The sequence below is a fragment of the Poecilia reticulata genome, linkage group LG15 (genome assembly GCF_000633615.1).
Source record: "Poecilia reticulata strain Guanapo linkage group LG15, Guppy_female_1.0+MT, whole genome shotgun sequence".
Lineage (NCBI taxonomy): Eukaryota > Metazoa > Chordata > Actinopteri > Cyprinodontiformes > Poeciliidae > Poecilia > Poecilia reticulata.
The window spans coordinates 27,775,499-27,790,570 of record NC_024345.1 but is presented as its reverse complement, the minus strand read 5'-3'; the positions used below and the strand labels follow the sequence as shown (position 1 = coordinate 27,790,570).

General features: G+C 37.0%; 1 protein-coding gene across 1 annotated transcript in view; it reads left to right on the top strand.

Moving 5' to 3' along the window:
- Positions 1-15,072, top strand: part of LOC103477312 (stromal membrane-associated protein 1) — a 79,029-nt gene that overhangs the window by 9,723 nt on the left and 54,234 nt on the right. Inside the window, exons 3-4 of the mRNA XM_008430360.2 lie at positions 638-723; positions 6,652-6,727. Coding sequence (XP_008428582.1) covers positions 638-723; positions 6,652-6,727 — 162 coding nt within the window. The remainder of the gene's footprint in view (positions 1-637; positions 724-6,651; positions 6,728-15,072) is intronic.

The following is a 15,072-nucleotide window of genomic DNA, read 5'->3' as shown; positions in this document are numbered from 1 at the left end:
TATATATATATATATATATATATATAATGTGTATACATATTAGTGCGCCCTCATCCATCCGTCCATCCATCTTCCTGGTTGTCAGAGGAACTCGTATGTAAACACATGGATATATTGTTAGCCTCTTGTGATTAGCTTAGTGTTTTGTTTACTTTCCTCAGTCCATCCTGTGTTATCAGACGTATACGAACCTTCCAGTCGTTTTTAAATCACTGTCGTTAATAGATTCAGCTGTTTGGTGTGTGTGTGTGTGTGTGTGTGTGTGTTAAAGTAGCTGGATTTGCCTCTCCATCAGCTGTGTGTGAGTGGAGGAGCGTCTCACTTAGAATGTTAATCACTGTATTCAGTGACTAATTAATTCTGGATGCCTGATTATTCCGACTCTGTCTCCTCCGTTTCTCCTATCATCACCCCATCCATCACCTTCCTCTTAATTTGGCCTTGTTGCATACAGCCAGTGTGTCCTTTCACGGTGTGCGCGCACGCATGCAAAGGAGTCGGCGGGAAAAATGAGCTGAATGCAAATGTGATGCGTGAAAGAACCTGCTGTGCACTGGGATGATTCGTTCACCAGTCGCCATCATTTCTGATGCCGCTTCTTCTGTTTAAGTGTTTATTTTTTCACTGTTTTTTGCAGAGCATGGTGGACATGGGGAACACCAGAGCCCGCCAGCTGTATGAAGCCCACCTACCAGAGAGCTTCAGGAGGCCACAGACAGACCAGTATCCTCCCTCTGCTTTGTCACACTGGTTATTCACAGATCCCATCATGAAGTCACATGGCTGGGTTTCAACAGCTAACAGCAAGCTAGCTTCTTAATAAAGATATTTAAATATTACTTTTAACAATTTAAGAATGATTTGTGTGAATCTTTATGGAGCTAAATTGAGACCATAAAAGTTTGGTCAAAAGAAAAAGATTTGAAACTGAAAAAACTAAGCAAAACTAGAACTAAATAAAAGAAAATAAACAAAAAAATTACTAAAAAAATGAAACTGAGAAATCTTAAAATTTAAAAAACAACAAAAAATTTGATACTAAAAGAAAATTTATATGGAATATAAAAGATTTTAAACAAACAAAAAAATGAAACTAAAAAAATTTGATACCAAAAATATGAAACCGAAAGTGTTGAAATTTAAAAACAGAATAAAAAAAATTTTGACACTAAAAAAATTGAAACAAAAATATATGAAATAAAAAAGATTTGAAACTGAAATTTTTTTTTAGCTATAATAAATTTAATCTAAAAATAATTCAAACTGAAAAAAATGTAACCCAAGAAAAGAATCAAAACAAAAAATAAAGTAGGGCCAAAATTTTGAATTTGAAATTCTAACAAAAAAATAATTGAATCTGAAAAGTAGATTTGGAAATTATTCTCAATTTCATTTTTATTTTCATTTAAAAAAAATTTCTGGGTAAAACATAGAATTAAACTGAATAGATCCGACCTTATTGATTGGACTCATTATCCAATGTATTTTTTCAGTATTGGTACCGACACAGATAATACCGGATCGCTACATCTATCCTTTCTATGGACCCTAATTACTATTTTCTGTCCCACATTTTGTAATTTTCAGAAACAAGAAAGGAAAGTTTATCTCCATTTGACCTGGGAGACCCTGAATCTCAGCTGGAGGTGGTTGAAATGCTTCAGGTTTTTACTAAGGAGGTGAAGCCACTCCTGCTGAGAGCTGCTGTGACTCTGAAATAACACAGTCAGACGTTTCGTATTTTTCTCGTTAAGCATTTCTATTACTAAAAATCAGCCTCGCCACTTCGGTGTCATTCCACGTATTTTCCTCAGGACTCCTCCAGCTGCGTCTGCAGCAGCTTTCAGTTTCCCCCCTTTTCTGTGATGCCAGACATGACAGTAACTGGATATGTTCATGTTTTAGTCCAGTAGGCTGAAATAAATAATCTGTGTGTGAAACGTGGCTCTAATGCAGTATCTGGGATCTGGCAGGGCCCATTTGCATTGTTCTTCATTCTTTTGAAGTTCATTAGTTGTCCTGACAGCTGCGGCGCTGGCTGAGAGCTGCAGATAACGGACCTGGGATTAGCAGAGCGACCGCTGTGTGTGTGTGTGTGTGTGTGTGTGTGTGTGTGTGTGTGCGCGCGTGTGCGTGTGTGTGTGTGTGTGTGTTTAAATCTCATTCGTAGGTTTTTCTGCTGGGAGTTTTTCTCCCAGTGCGTGTGTCAGTCCTCTCTGGGTACTCTGGTTTCCTCCCAGAGCAATCGGTTAATAAATTGTTCCTCAGTGTTTGCATGGTTCTGTTCTGTAAGCCTTTCACAATAACACATTTTGCTGGATGATAAATTGTCCTAGTAATTATTGCAATAAATGATAATAATTCAAGTTTTCTCCCTCACAGATCAATAAATTTTAATTTTGTAAACAACATGAAACACTGGAACTTGAAGATATTTTATATATTCAAGCTAACCCCCCCAAAAAACAATAAATAAAACAGAAATAAAAAAACACTTGTATATTTTTAATTTGGCTTTTATATACACTCAAAAACATTTTTCTGCAATTTTTTTAGTACTTCATCTATTATCTTTAAGGTTTCATCTTCCAGTTTAATTTGTAAAAGTTTGAATTAAAGTGCGTACAATTTTTTTTACACATTTGTTACAACTGCCGGTATGTTGTGACAGTACAATATGAAATAAATAAAACAGAAAAGAGATGAGACTTAAAAAAGATTGATACAAAAAAATTTAAACAGAAAAATTGATATGGAATAAAAAAGATTTGAAACTGAAAAAACAAAATAAACTGAAAAAATATAAACCAAAAAATTTGATACTAAAAAATTAAACTGAAGAAGTTGACACTTAAAAAATGTTTTGATACTTAAAAAAAGTTAAAAAAAAAAAAAAAAAGAAGAGGAAAAACACTTGAATTTTTTTTTATTCGGCTTTTATATAAACACAAATTTTTTTAGCACTTATATTTTATCTTCTAAGGTCTCATCTTCATTCACATTCCTCTTGTTTAATTTTTAAAGGTATGAATTAAAGCTGCAATACATACATTTTAAAATTAATATGTTTTTCACATTTGCTGCAACTACTGATATGTCATGACGGTATAATATGAGATAATCTGAAAAAATCGAGCTCCTCTGTCTTCTTTAGTGCTGTCAATAATGGTTGTGTACATGCCACACATAAACAAAATAGGCTGTCCTGAATGCTAAAGCTAGTTAGCATAACCACCAATGATGGCGGTTAAAAGGTTAACCAGAAACTGTAAGTTGTTTCTCAACAGTTGGCACATACACCAGCTCTACACGAGCTGATTGACGGCGCTAAAACCCTCCTCCTGGCTCTGATTGGTTGTTTTTGATCAGGAGCGCCACATTTCCTTAGATGACAATAATAGCTCAGTAGGAGGTGGAAGAGATTTTATTAATCAGATTATCTGTATCACAACACAACATGGTGACCGTTTAAAAAAAAAGTAACATTTTTTTAATAAAAATCCATACTGCAACTTAAACCTCACAAATTATCCAAATGAAGTAGAAAAATATATGAACCTTTATTCTGAAATCTTGTCAATTAATCTGTTATATTTCTCCATTAACTTTTATAGAAGCAGAAGCAGAGAAGCTGGACTTCCTCTCCATGACTTTTGTATTTTGGCTTAAAATTAACATAACACATTAATAAATCATATTTTTTTGTTGTTTTTCAGTTTGGTTATATGTGCAATACTTTGTCAGTGGCTCCTTTTTAGATATTTGTTCCTAAATCTGTTTTTGTTGCGGCGTCCGACCTAATCAGACGCTTCCCTGCCGTCACGCATCTCGTGCAATGATGCTGTCATTTCTCTCTTTCTATCCTGAGAGGCACGGTGGTGGATTGCTGCTGTTTCCACTCCACTGTGATAAATAAAGGCTGCGTTTGAGATGCAGGCCTCCTCCATCCTATCGCTTAGCTCCACCCGTGTGGGTGGTCATCGCTCCTCAATCTTTTGAGGTCTATTACTGATCTGACAGATCATTGCTGCTGAAATGGGGAGATAAGAGGTCTGGGATTAATGCTTGCGTTGTGATGCTGTGGGTTGGGATATAGTGGGAGCCTCAGAGTTTGTACCCACATTTGTGTATGTGAAATATATTTTGTTTACAGTCGCAGTTGTAGGAACCGTTTTATAACCAAATTTCTATAAACCTCGATCAAATTGATCACTACATGCGTTTAAAAGCTGTGGTATGTAACTTTTATAAGAAAAATTTGTTTTTTTACATATGTTTTTAAAACTGTCACCATGTTGTGACGGTATGTTATGATACAGATAATCTGATTTAAAAAAATGTCCCCCACCACCTACCTGGGCTAAGAACTGTGGCGCACCTGATCAAAACCAACCAATCAGTGAGGAGGAGGGTTGTAGCGCTGTCAATCATGCTTGTGTACGACTGTTCTACGTAGTAATGGCGGAGAAACGACTTACAGTTTCACGAAAGCCTTTTAGTTGTCGTCAATGGTGGTTATGCTAACTGACTAGCAATAACATTCAGAACGGGCTATATTGTGGTGAACCAGCTGCAGCGTAGCAGATAGAAAGGGGTTTGGGTATGAGCAGCATATACACAACCATTATTGACAGCACTAAAGAGGACAGAGGAGCTTGATTTCTTCAGGTTAACTAGCTATGCTAGCTGCATGCTAGCACAGTATTCTAGCTACTACCAATTCTATGCTAGCTAGCTGGTAATGTACTAGCACCAATGCTATGCTAGCTGCAGTGCATACCACAGCATACTAGCTACACTGTGGCTAGCATAGCACAGTATGCTAGCTATAGCACTGGTGATGCTAGGTACAGTGTAGCAGAGAGCATGGGGGGGACCCAACAAATATAAATTACCATTTCCAAGAAGAGCTTAAATCTCTCAATCTTGAAATCAATGGCTCAAACAAATCATTCGATCTGTGTGTAACCATCTGAAGTTAATCAGAATGTTATAAATTCTTATTAACTCTGTTTGGCACCAAGTTTGAGATGAGATCATATTGTTAACACTTTTCTGAAGCTACTTGTTTTTAGTTTTTAGTGCAAATATCTTACTGCACTTGAAATAAGACAAAACTAACGTACAAGTAACTTTTCAGCAGGTTATAGGAGTTTTAAGTCAATAAGACGATAAATTGTCCTAGAAGTTATTGCCACATTGTTGGTATTGATGGCACTGTTCTTAAATGGTTCCAGTCTTACCTAGAGGAGAGAACATTTTCAGTGAAAATTAGTGACTCTGAATCATCTGCTGTTTCAATGACTTATGGTGTCCCGCAGGGCTCAATTCTGGGCCCACTGCTTTTCTCTCTTTATTTATTGCCTCTGGGTTCTATCCTTAGGAAACATGGGATTTCTTTTCATTGTTATGCTGATGATTGTCAGATTTATTTGCCCATGAAGCAGAAGGATGTCCACTCTATCAAACATCTCCTGGCATGTCTTGGTGATATTAAATCTTGATTGGCCTTGAACTTTTTAAATTGTAATGAAAACAAAACAAAGGTGATTGTGTTTGGACCCAGTGGCTCCTCTGAGTCCTCCTCTGTTGACCTTGGACCTTTGGAGGTATATTTTAAACATGTTATTACGGACCTTGGTTTTAAGGTGGACAGTGATTTTAAATTGGACAGCCAAATCAGAGCCGTGGTTAAGTCCAGCTTTTATCATTTAAGGCGATTGGCATCAGTGAAATCTTTTCTTTCCAGGCAACATTTTGAAACAGTGATCCACGCTTTTATCTCGACTCGACTGGATTACTGTAACGCACTTTATCTGGGAGTCAGTCAGTCGCTGCTCTCACGTCTGCAGCTGGTTCAGAATGCAGCTGCAAGACTTTTGACAGGAACTCGGAAGAGGGAGCATGTGACCCCTGTCCTGGCCTCACTTCACTGGCTGCCTGTATATTTTAGGATTCATTTTAAAATTCTTTTGTTTGTTTTTAAATCGCTGCATAATCTTGCCCCGGCTTACCTCTCTGAGCTTCTTCACCCCTACGTACCTTATCGGTCACTCAGGTCAGCAGATCAGCTGCTCTTGGAGGTACCGAGATCCAGGAGGAAGCTCAGAGGGGACAGGGCTTTCTCTGTCATAGGTCCTAAGTTATGGAATGACTTGCCTTTGCAGGTCAGAGAGGCCCCTTCACTGTCCACTTTTAAAGTTCGTCTTAAAACCCATTTATTTTACTTGGCTTTTAACTCCTGCGGGATCTAGTTTTAGAGTGTATGTTTTTGTTTTTAAACTGTAAGAGTTTTTATTTTTTTTATTATGCTGTGTTTTAATGTACAGCACTTTGTATCAGCTGTGGTTGTTTTAAAGTGCTTTATAAATAAAGTTGGTATGGTATGGTAATAAACCATAATGTGGTTTTGAGACCATTTTCAAGTAATATAGTGGTGATTGCTTAATAATGCAAGAACTTATTCTCATAAATCAATGCATTTTATTTCTAATTAAAATTTAACCCTGGAGTTGTCCTTCAAAAGAAGTGCTAGTTGAGACCAAAGCACCAAACTGAGAAGTTTTATCATCAGAAATGGTTGGTAAGATTTTGTTTTTTTGCGTTGCGGTTGACTTGTTTTCCGTTCCAGTCCTTAACTCCAAGCTTTAGAGCCGTGGAAGTTTTCATCCGGGACAAATACGAGAGGAAGAAGTACTACGACCAGGAGGCCTTGGCCGCAGCCTCAGTGAGTATCACCAGCTCGTGTCGTATTCTCCATTTTCAGTCACTACATGTTATTGTTACAGCTGCAGTGGTTGGAGGCTGTTTTATGTAATCTGGGCTGTACTGGTAGCTGTGGGGCTGGTAGAGGCACAAATAGGCAGAGGACAGAAATCATCCTTATGTAAAATGACAACTTTTTCCTTCCCTGTAGCTTTTCTAGCTCCTCCTTTGTTGAAAATCTCCCACCTCGCTGAGCTGAAATCAACTTCCACGTATTTTTTATTCAAAGCAAACTCCAAATAATGAAATATTTGTAATTCTTAATCATTCAGAACTTCTTGAAACTTTGAAATTAGATTGTGAATGACTGAGATATTTTGCTTCTTTTGGTGTTTTTGTCTAGTTTCTATTCCAAATACCTTAGTACACTTGGAATAAGACAAACTAACTTAAAAGTAACTATTCAGCAATTTACATGCACGTGTTTTAAGTAAATAATTCCTTTTAAACAATGAAAAATTGCTTGTTCCAAATTAACTTTAAAAATGAAGTTATAAGTCATGTGTGTCAAACTCGAGGCCCGTGGGCCAAATCCGGCCCGCCATAGCTTCTTATGTGGCCCTCTAGATTCAAGACTAAACACTAAATGTGCTCAAATATTATGTAATCAGTCAAATGAATTCAGTTTTTATCTGTTTACTACTAAATTATATCAATCAGTCCCTCCAGTTTCTGGAGAATTATCATGGAATTTCACACAAAATCAACAAATCTACACATTTTTAGTGCTAATATACAGTTGGGAGTTTATTACAGACTTTTCTCAAAAATTGTCAAAAACTTTACTTGTACTAAACATCTGCCTCTGCTTTAACTGATGTCAGATAATAGTCTGTCATCTATACAGCAAGTTATAAAAAGTCACATTAACCGTCATAAATAAGCGCAAATATTTAAAAATTAGTATCACAAATACTTTATTTTTTATTACAAAAAAAAAAAAGTCACAAAATGTATCACTAAATCCTGGAGGGACTGAAAAGATGTTCAATAATATTTAATTTTAAGAATTCATTGATATTTTAACAGTTTGTGATAAGGTTTTATCAATACATTCTGGCGCAACCGGCCCTTTAAGAGCCTTCATGATCTTGATTTGGCCCAAAATGAAAATGAGTTTGACTCCTTTGTTATAAGTGAAATAATCTTCCAACAGAACAAGTGCTTCCTCCTCAATATTAAGTAATTATTTACTTAAAACAAGCTTTTAAATCTTGCTACAAAGTTACTTTTAAGTTAGTGTTGTCTTATTTCAAGTGTAGTAAGATATTTGCACTGGAAACTGTCATTTGCCGTTTTCATTTGCTGAATTTTGCTTTCATCGGACTTGATGTTGCCCTCAACAAACTGTTTGCTTTTGGTGCTGCTGACCTCTTTAGATCCATTACAGTAATGACATTTTCTGGTTTTAAATCCCTGTAAAGGCAGTGAAAGCTCTTTCCGGCCTGATTACTGCACAAACTGAACTGATGCCAAGACTTTACAAACCCAGTTAATGATGACCCTTGAAACTGTTTTCAGTCTTTTTAGAGTAATTCTGTGTGTTTAGACTCAGAGTCTCGTGAAGGAAGAGTGTTCCAACTTTAATTTAACACATTCTGTTCAATAGGAAAACTGTAAAAAATGGCAATCAGCAACTTGGAATAGTTTGCAAACCATTATTTTAATATCTTGTTGAAGCAACTTGAGTGTTGTTGAGTTCAGCAACATTGATCATTTCGCCAAGTCATAGTTTGCAGACATTTTACAAAGTGTCTTCTTTCACAAAGGTATCAGTCAGGAGAAGGGTATGAAATACTGGAAAATAGACAGGCGTCCATATTTGGAATATTTCTCAAAAACTGATATAAAGATGAGACCAAAACTACTCAGGAAAACATTGAAAACATAATTAAAATGACAAGAAATAAAGATTTGAAACATTTCACTTTATGTGTAATTAATTTATGCAGAATATGAGTTTTAGTTTCTAAAGTGAGTGACAGAAAATGTTGAACTTTTTCATGTTTTTTTTTAGCTGTATTTGTATTTTTGGCCCATCATCAACACTAAACAGCATTGAAACAACATAGCCACAGTGAAACATGGTGGTGGCTGCATCATCCTGTGGGATTACCTACAGGATTTTAAGACATAATAATCAGGAGTCTGCTTTTTTACTTTAAGGTAGGTCAAATCCACCAAACATGGCATAATGAGAGAAAAATAAATGTTTTATTTATGATGTTCAGCTCAAAATATATCTAAAATATTATTTTTTAATCCTTTGTGTCTCTATTTTACCCAACAATGCATGGAGTCACACTAATAATTATATTTCCTACTCCCAGATTTTCAATTTGCATCTGCTGGGAGCCAGAAAACAAACGGGGAAAAAATCTGGAAACACTTTAAATCGAACTCAGCAAAGGCTGTGAAACTGATGAACACCATCAGAGAAATCTCTCTCTCTTCTTCTGTGTTTCTCTGAGGCGTCGCCAGCAGCCAGACTGTGATCCGGGACGTGTTTGGGTTGCCCACACGCGCGTCTTTGCTTTTATATGCAAATTGATTATTAAAAACAACTCATTACCACTATAAGTAGTTTCACACAGATGGTGAAGGGAGAGGAGAGGGCGGACGACGGCTGCAGTTTGAGTTGGGAGTCGAATAATGACTCAGGCTGTCTGGTTTTATAACAGTAAAAGTTGTGATTTAACTGAAATGTTTTGAAAAATTCCACCGAAGTGGGCGGAGCCTAGAGACAGAGGGGCAAGGGGGTGGAGCCTGGAGACAGAAGGGCGTGGCCAAGAGTGAGGGGCTGAAACAGAGCAGAGGGCAGGAAGAAAGACGTACTGTTGCCAACTTATCAGTTTTGTCTTTGTATTTAACAACTTTTCAGACCCTCTAGCAGGTTTTTGTTTTCAAAAAAGGACCAGCGACTAATCTAGTGCGGTTTTTTGTCGCTGTTGTGATTTTGTTTTTATGGCGACATTTCGGCCTGCAGCTCTGCTTTGTCCTTGGCGAATCAAAATTTGCACAGAAACATAAAGTTGGCACCTCTAGGACCCTTTAGACACTATATCTGGAAAAAATAATCATTTGAAGTTAGTTATACTTTACATTTGTTCTGATTTATTGTATTGTTTTATCAGTCAAAACAGAAACTACAATACCACTATTAAGTTTCCCGTGAATTGTCGTAAAGTGCTGCTGATTGATATTTTTCTGAACAGTCAATGAAATAGTACATTTTAACTTCTAAAATTGTGCTATAAAATATAATGAAAGTCGATTAATTTCTGTAATTTAGTTGTAAAAGTGAAACTCACAGACAACAGTTCACTGTATGGGTGCTAAGGCTTTGAAATTAATCAATTTTAGCGTTAAAAACAAAATTCATGTATGAAATGTATCTTTTTGCAGTTTCAGAAATTTTTTTTTTGGCAAATTAGCTTGCCAAGTATGCTCTTATTTTGAAAAGTCTCCATTTTCTGGCCACAATTGACAATTTAGCCACTTGGCTGCATTTTTAACGGCTTTTGAAACCACATCTATTATTTTATTTTATTTATTTTTTTAAGCGATTACCAACAACCTTTGTGCATGATCCTTGGCTAATCCTCTTATAGGCGGGTCTGGACGTAAATAAACAATTTCTTTATTTAATTTAATCGCTGCACTAAAATTACCATATTTCTGTTGTATTTTTTGGTTTGTTGAGCTTGTTAATGTTGATTCTGGAGTAAATAATTATTGTTTTGTTGTAACTTTGCAAGTTCCTAAGTAAAGGAAAACTTTGTTCAAATAATTTTTTATGTTTTTCAAGTGTACAGATTTTCAAAATTTATTGAAAATTAATTTTAAATAAAAAAGATTCCAATATTGACCCAAATAATTATGATTACATCTCTGAGGACACAAATGCTGTGCGGAGGAGGCAGAAATCTTATGTAGCTGTTTGAGAAAATAAAGCTTTATATTTACATCGTCTAAATATAGATTATAAATATGAGAACCATTGAAGTGGAGATTTAAATGCCAGGTTCTGATTGGATCTCTGGGTCATGTGATTATTACCAAACATGGTCATCCTCAGAAAAATGAGTCAGACTTTCCTGTACATTTAATTTCAAAACTTTTGTGCAGAACAAGTTTGTTTTTCGTTGAAATGAATGACTCCAGATATTTTATGCTGTGTGCGTGTTTGCTTCATGCTTCGGCGGCTCCGTTTCCAGATGAATCACGGTAAAGCAGATAATAGAAGCTCGGAGGACTTTATTCATGCCGAAGTACATGAGTGCATGCTCTCCATTTCCCTGCTCCTGCAGCGTCGGTTCATTGTTGTGTCAAGGGTGAATTAGTAGCTGTGTGTGTGTGCGTCTTGTTTCAGAGTGCATCTTGCCAACCCTCTGTGATGACTCCACTGATTGGCCTAAAAATGTCACAAGAGAGCAGCGGAGTTGCCTCGGGGGGGGGACTTTGCTTATTTTCAACCTTATTTGTCTGCGTTAGTCATTGAACTGTCCCGCCTGCTGCGTCCACAGCCTCGGCCCTGGCAACCTTGTTAACTGCCAATCCTCTGACATCGGCGGACATTAAAGGACCTGCAGCGAGAGAGTTTTTTTCTCAGAGCACTTCTGAGTTTTTCTGCCTTTTACATGAGTGCTTATATACTATTTCTGTTATCGCCGAGGTTATTGGAGGAGGCGCCTTTTTTAGATTTATAGACACGTTGCAACATGGCGTCACGCCCTCCAGCTCACCGACGATGACCACCATTGGTTTTAGCTTTCAAGTTGTCACCATAATGCGCTACATCTTAAATGTACGGCTGATATATTAAAGAAAAAGTGCTTTGCTAGTAATTGTCAACATTATGAAAAGATAACAAGGTCCAAGGGGATCACATCCTACAGGTCAGTGAAAAGTTTTAATAAAAAAAAATAGTGAGTAAGAGGGAAGTTGGTAAGCTATGCTAGCTTGACTTTTACAACCTTAACATGTAGATGTGCTGCAGAATTTAAGCGACCGTTAGCTGGAAGTGAGGGATGGGAGTATTGAAAAGAGCGACTGAAATTGTTTTTACCAGTTTATTTGTGGTTTCTACTTGCTCAAGTCGAGCTAATTTGTCTGTGAATTTAACACACCTGGTTGGGGCTCATAGACGGCGGGATTTACAAAAGTTGGAAACGGCTAGCTTAGGGCTGACAGTCATTATGATTGACGGCTGATATCCATCGCCATGGCATCTTTCCTCATTAAAAGTTATAAAATAAAATTACACGTTTGGTTTGCATCCATCTCTGTTTGTGCAGCCGACTGCGCAGCATACTATGACCATTTTTAAAGTGAAATCGACTAAATAAAAGCGTTATTAGGTTACAGATGTTTTTAGACTGGCTGTATTGGAACGAATTGGTTGTTTTGATGTCCGTCATGGGCGGAGTCCATGACGGACGTCACGTGAAAAGGGTCAATACCTGTAAACTCTTTCCCTACTTTACTCCTAAAATCTATTCCGTCTCGGTTCAACTCAACCGTCGTCTTGTTCTCTGCTCTTCTTTTCGTCTCTCCTCACCCTCCAGCTTCTTCGTCTTTATCGTCTTTGCATGTCTGCAGCCGGCCTCACATCTCCTGCAGCTCTGAAGTCTAAAAAATAGGAGGAGGAAACATAAACGGGGAGCGGGGTAAAGCCCGAAAAGACCCCAACAGAGCCAGAGAAGAGAGTGGAAAATGTTGTGAATTCAGCACCACAGGCAGCGAGAGTGTTTGATGCCTTTACAGTTGATGAGGGAGACGGATGTAAATGGAGAAAGATGAAAACGTTTCTGTGTCCTGCCCTCAGTAGTCAGCATTAGTTTTCTGCCTGAGGGCCTTTAGAGAGGAGGAGCACTGATGTTTGCTGGATCACCTATTTTGGGAAATGTTTCTGGTTTTGGCATTAGAGGACAAAAGGTGTTTTTTTTATCTGCAGCAGGAGAAAGTAAAGAGGCTTCTGATTCAAGACATTCAGTCATTTGTTAGAGCTTATAAGACATCAGAGTCATTGCTAAAAATTTCTAACTATATAGAAATGATAACAATTATTGCGAGAAATGATGATCGTTTTCACGTAATGGGATAATGATGGAAGTTCGTCCTGTGAATGCTTAATAAACTTACATTTTTTTTAAAGAACATTAAACACAGAAACTGGAAGATATTTTAAATATCCAAAATAACAACAAATAAAAGAGAAATAAAAATCTACATGCAATTAAAACCATAAATAAAATGAATTATGAAATCTTCCCTTGAAAAAAAATTTATAATCAGAATGGAAATTATCAATTTATCATGAAAATAAGTTTTTATTTGCTTACTTCTGACACTAAGAAAAATGCACAGCAATTTTATAATGGAGACTTCTTTCTAGTTAAGAGTAAAAAATATGATTTATTGCAATATTACTAAAATTTTAACTTCCATAATTAGGTCAAAACCAATTAATATTGAACAATTTATCTTTCACATTCTGGACACAAACCATTTCGAATTCGATCTACTTTTAACTGTAGTTTTAGTTTTTCCAAATTCATTTTATTCAGTATTTGCCTTGTTTTCATCTGGGGTTAAAGGTCAAGGCAAACGGTATTAGTAAGATTATCATTGATCGCAATACAAACAAAATGGTGTATTAATTTTGCCCAGGTTTTTTGATAAAACTGAATAAACTGATTATTTGAAGAGCAGAAAAATATCTTCCAGTTTTGTGTGATAAAAAATTATCTTGTATTTGTATCAAAATCATTTCTTATCTTCTAGAAATCACTATGAAATTCTATGCTTTTTACACGGTTCTGTTCTGTTTTTCCGTCCTTTTGACCTTAAAACTCTTGGCACATTTTTGAAACGCGCAGTTGAGAAGGAGCTTAAGCTAGACAAGGCGAAAATCTCCCGGGAAGCCGCGATGCATCGAGAAATGGAGCAAACACCCAGACGGTAAAACATAAATAGGAGCGAGATGCAGACAGGGGCACGGTTGCATCAGAAGTTAAATCTGTTAACTGTCAGCAGAAGAGCTGCAGGAAGTTCTGCGCCGCAGCGGCTGATGGGAGTGGATCAGTGCGGGTCGCGGCGACAGATTGAGAATGGCAGTAATGATGGTAGTGCTTTCATTTCTTGTTGCTCACCTGCTTTTATGAAGGATTTTGTGGGCACTAGGCGGCTGAAAGCATTAGCAGCGCTTTTCACTTACTTGGTTTGAAGTCTCCGGAGTGTCCTGAACATGAAAGTGCCGTGCATGCAAATGGAGAAATGAAAATGAACCTTTCCTTACTTTGTTCTTTCCGTCTCTCCCTAAAGTCTTTAGTTATTCCTCCTTATCCTTTATTCATCTGCCTCTGTATGTGCAGAGCCACATTGTGAGCTTTGCTGCCTGACATTGGACCAGAAGGACGACGTTTTGCACTATAATGTCAATGAGTGTGGGCTGCTCTGATCAGCATTATTAAGGTTCAAATATCTTTTATTTTTTTGCCTTTTTTATTCCTTCTGATCTTGGTTCTCCTTGTTCTGATTTCTGTACGTTCGTTTACAACATGCTTTCAGTTCACTTTAAGGAGTAGCTAAACCCCAAATTAACGTTTTTAAGATAAAATGTATAAATTGGACCTTAGGGGTGTTACTATCTTGTTACTTTGCAAATGTTGACATTTCTGTCAAAAACTAGTTTAAATCTGCAATATTTGACCTAAAACAGTCTCAGTGCTGCCCCCTTTGGGTTAAAATTTCCCATAGAGCTTTGGAGCTGACGTCACAGCGTATGACATTTACGTCACTCGGCGCCATGTTTGCAGCGCACAGACCAAAACAAACTAGTCAGAACACCGGTGTTTTTATGGTATTAACGGCCGCAGCGAAGTTGTTTTGCAAATTGGTTACTGGATATTCGCCCTCCGCGGAGGAAGGGACGTTCAGCTCAAGGTTGATCCGATTTATGAAGGCTAATTTCGGCCAGCTGTTCTCTACCGATGCCTCCTGAAGCGCTCGGAGGTTCACATAGGGACCGTCAATTTCCAAACACTCCTGTAAATAAATGCTTTGTCTTGTGACCAACTAATACAAAAAAGTGGTAATTCAAGCTATTAAACGAGGCACACTATCCTCTATAAAATGTTTGTCATATTCAATATTTTAAATATTAAATGTTTTCTTCAATAGCTTCCAAATCGTGTGCTCCATTAACTCAAAATCTGAGTGAAATTATTCTACTAGACCATATAGATGAGGCATATTTTTATTTCATTGTGACCCCTTTTTTTTTTATTTTTTAACCAAATTTAT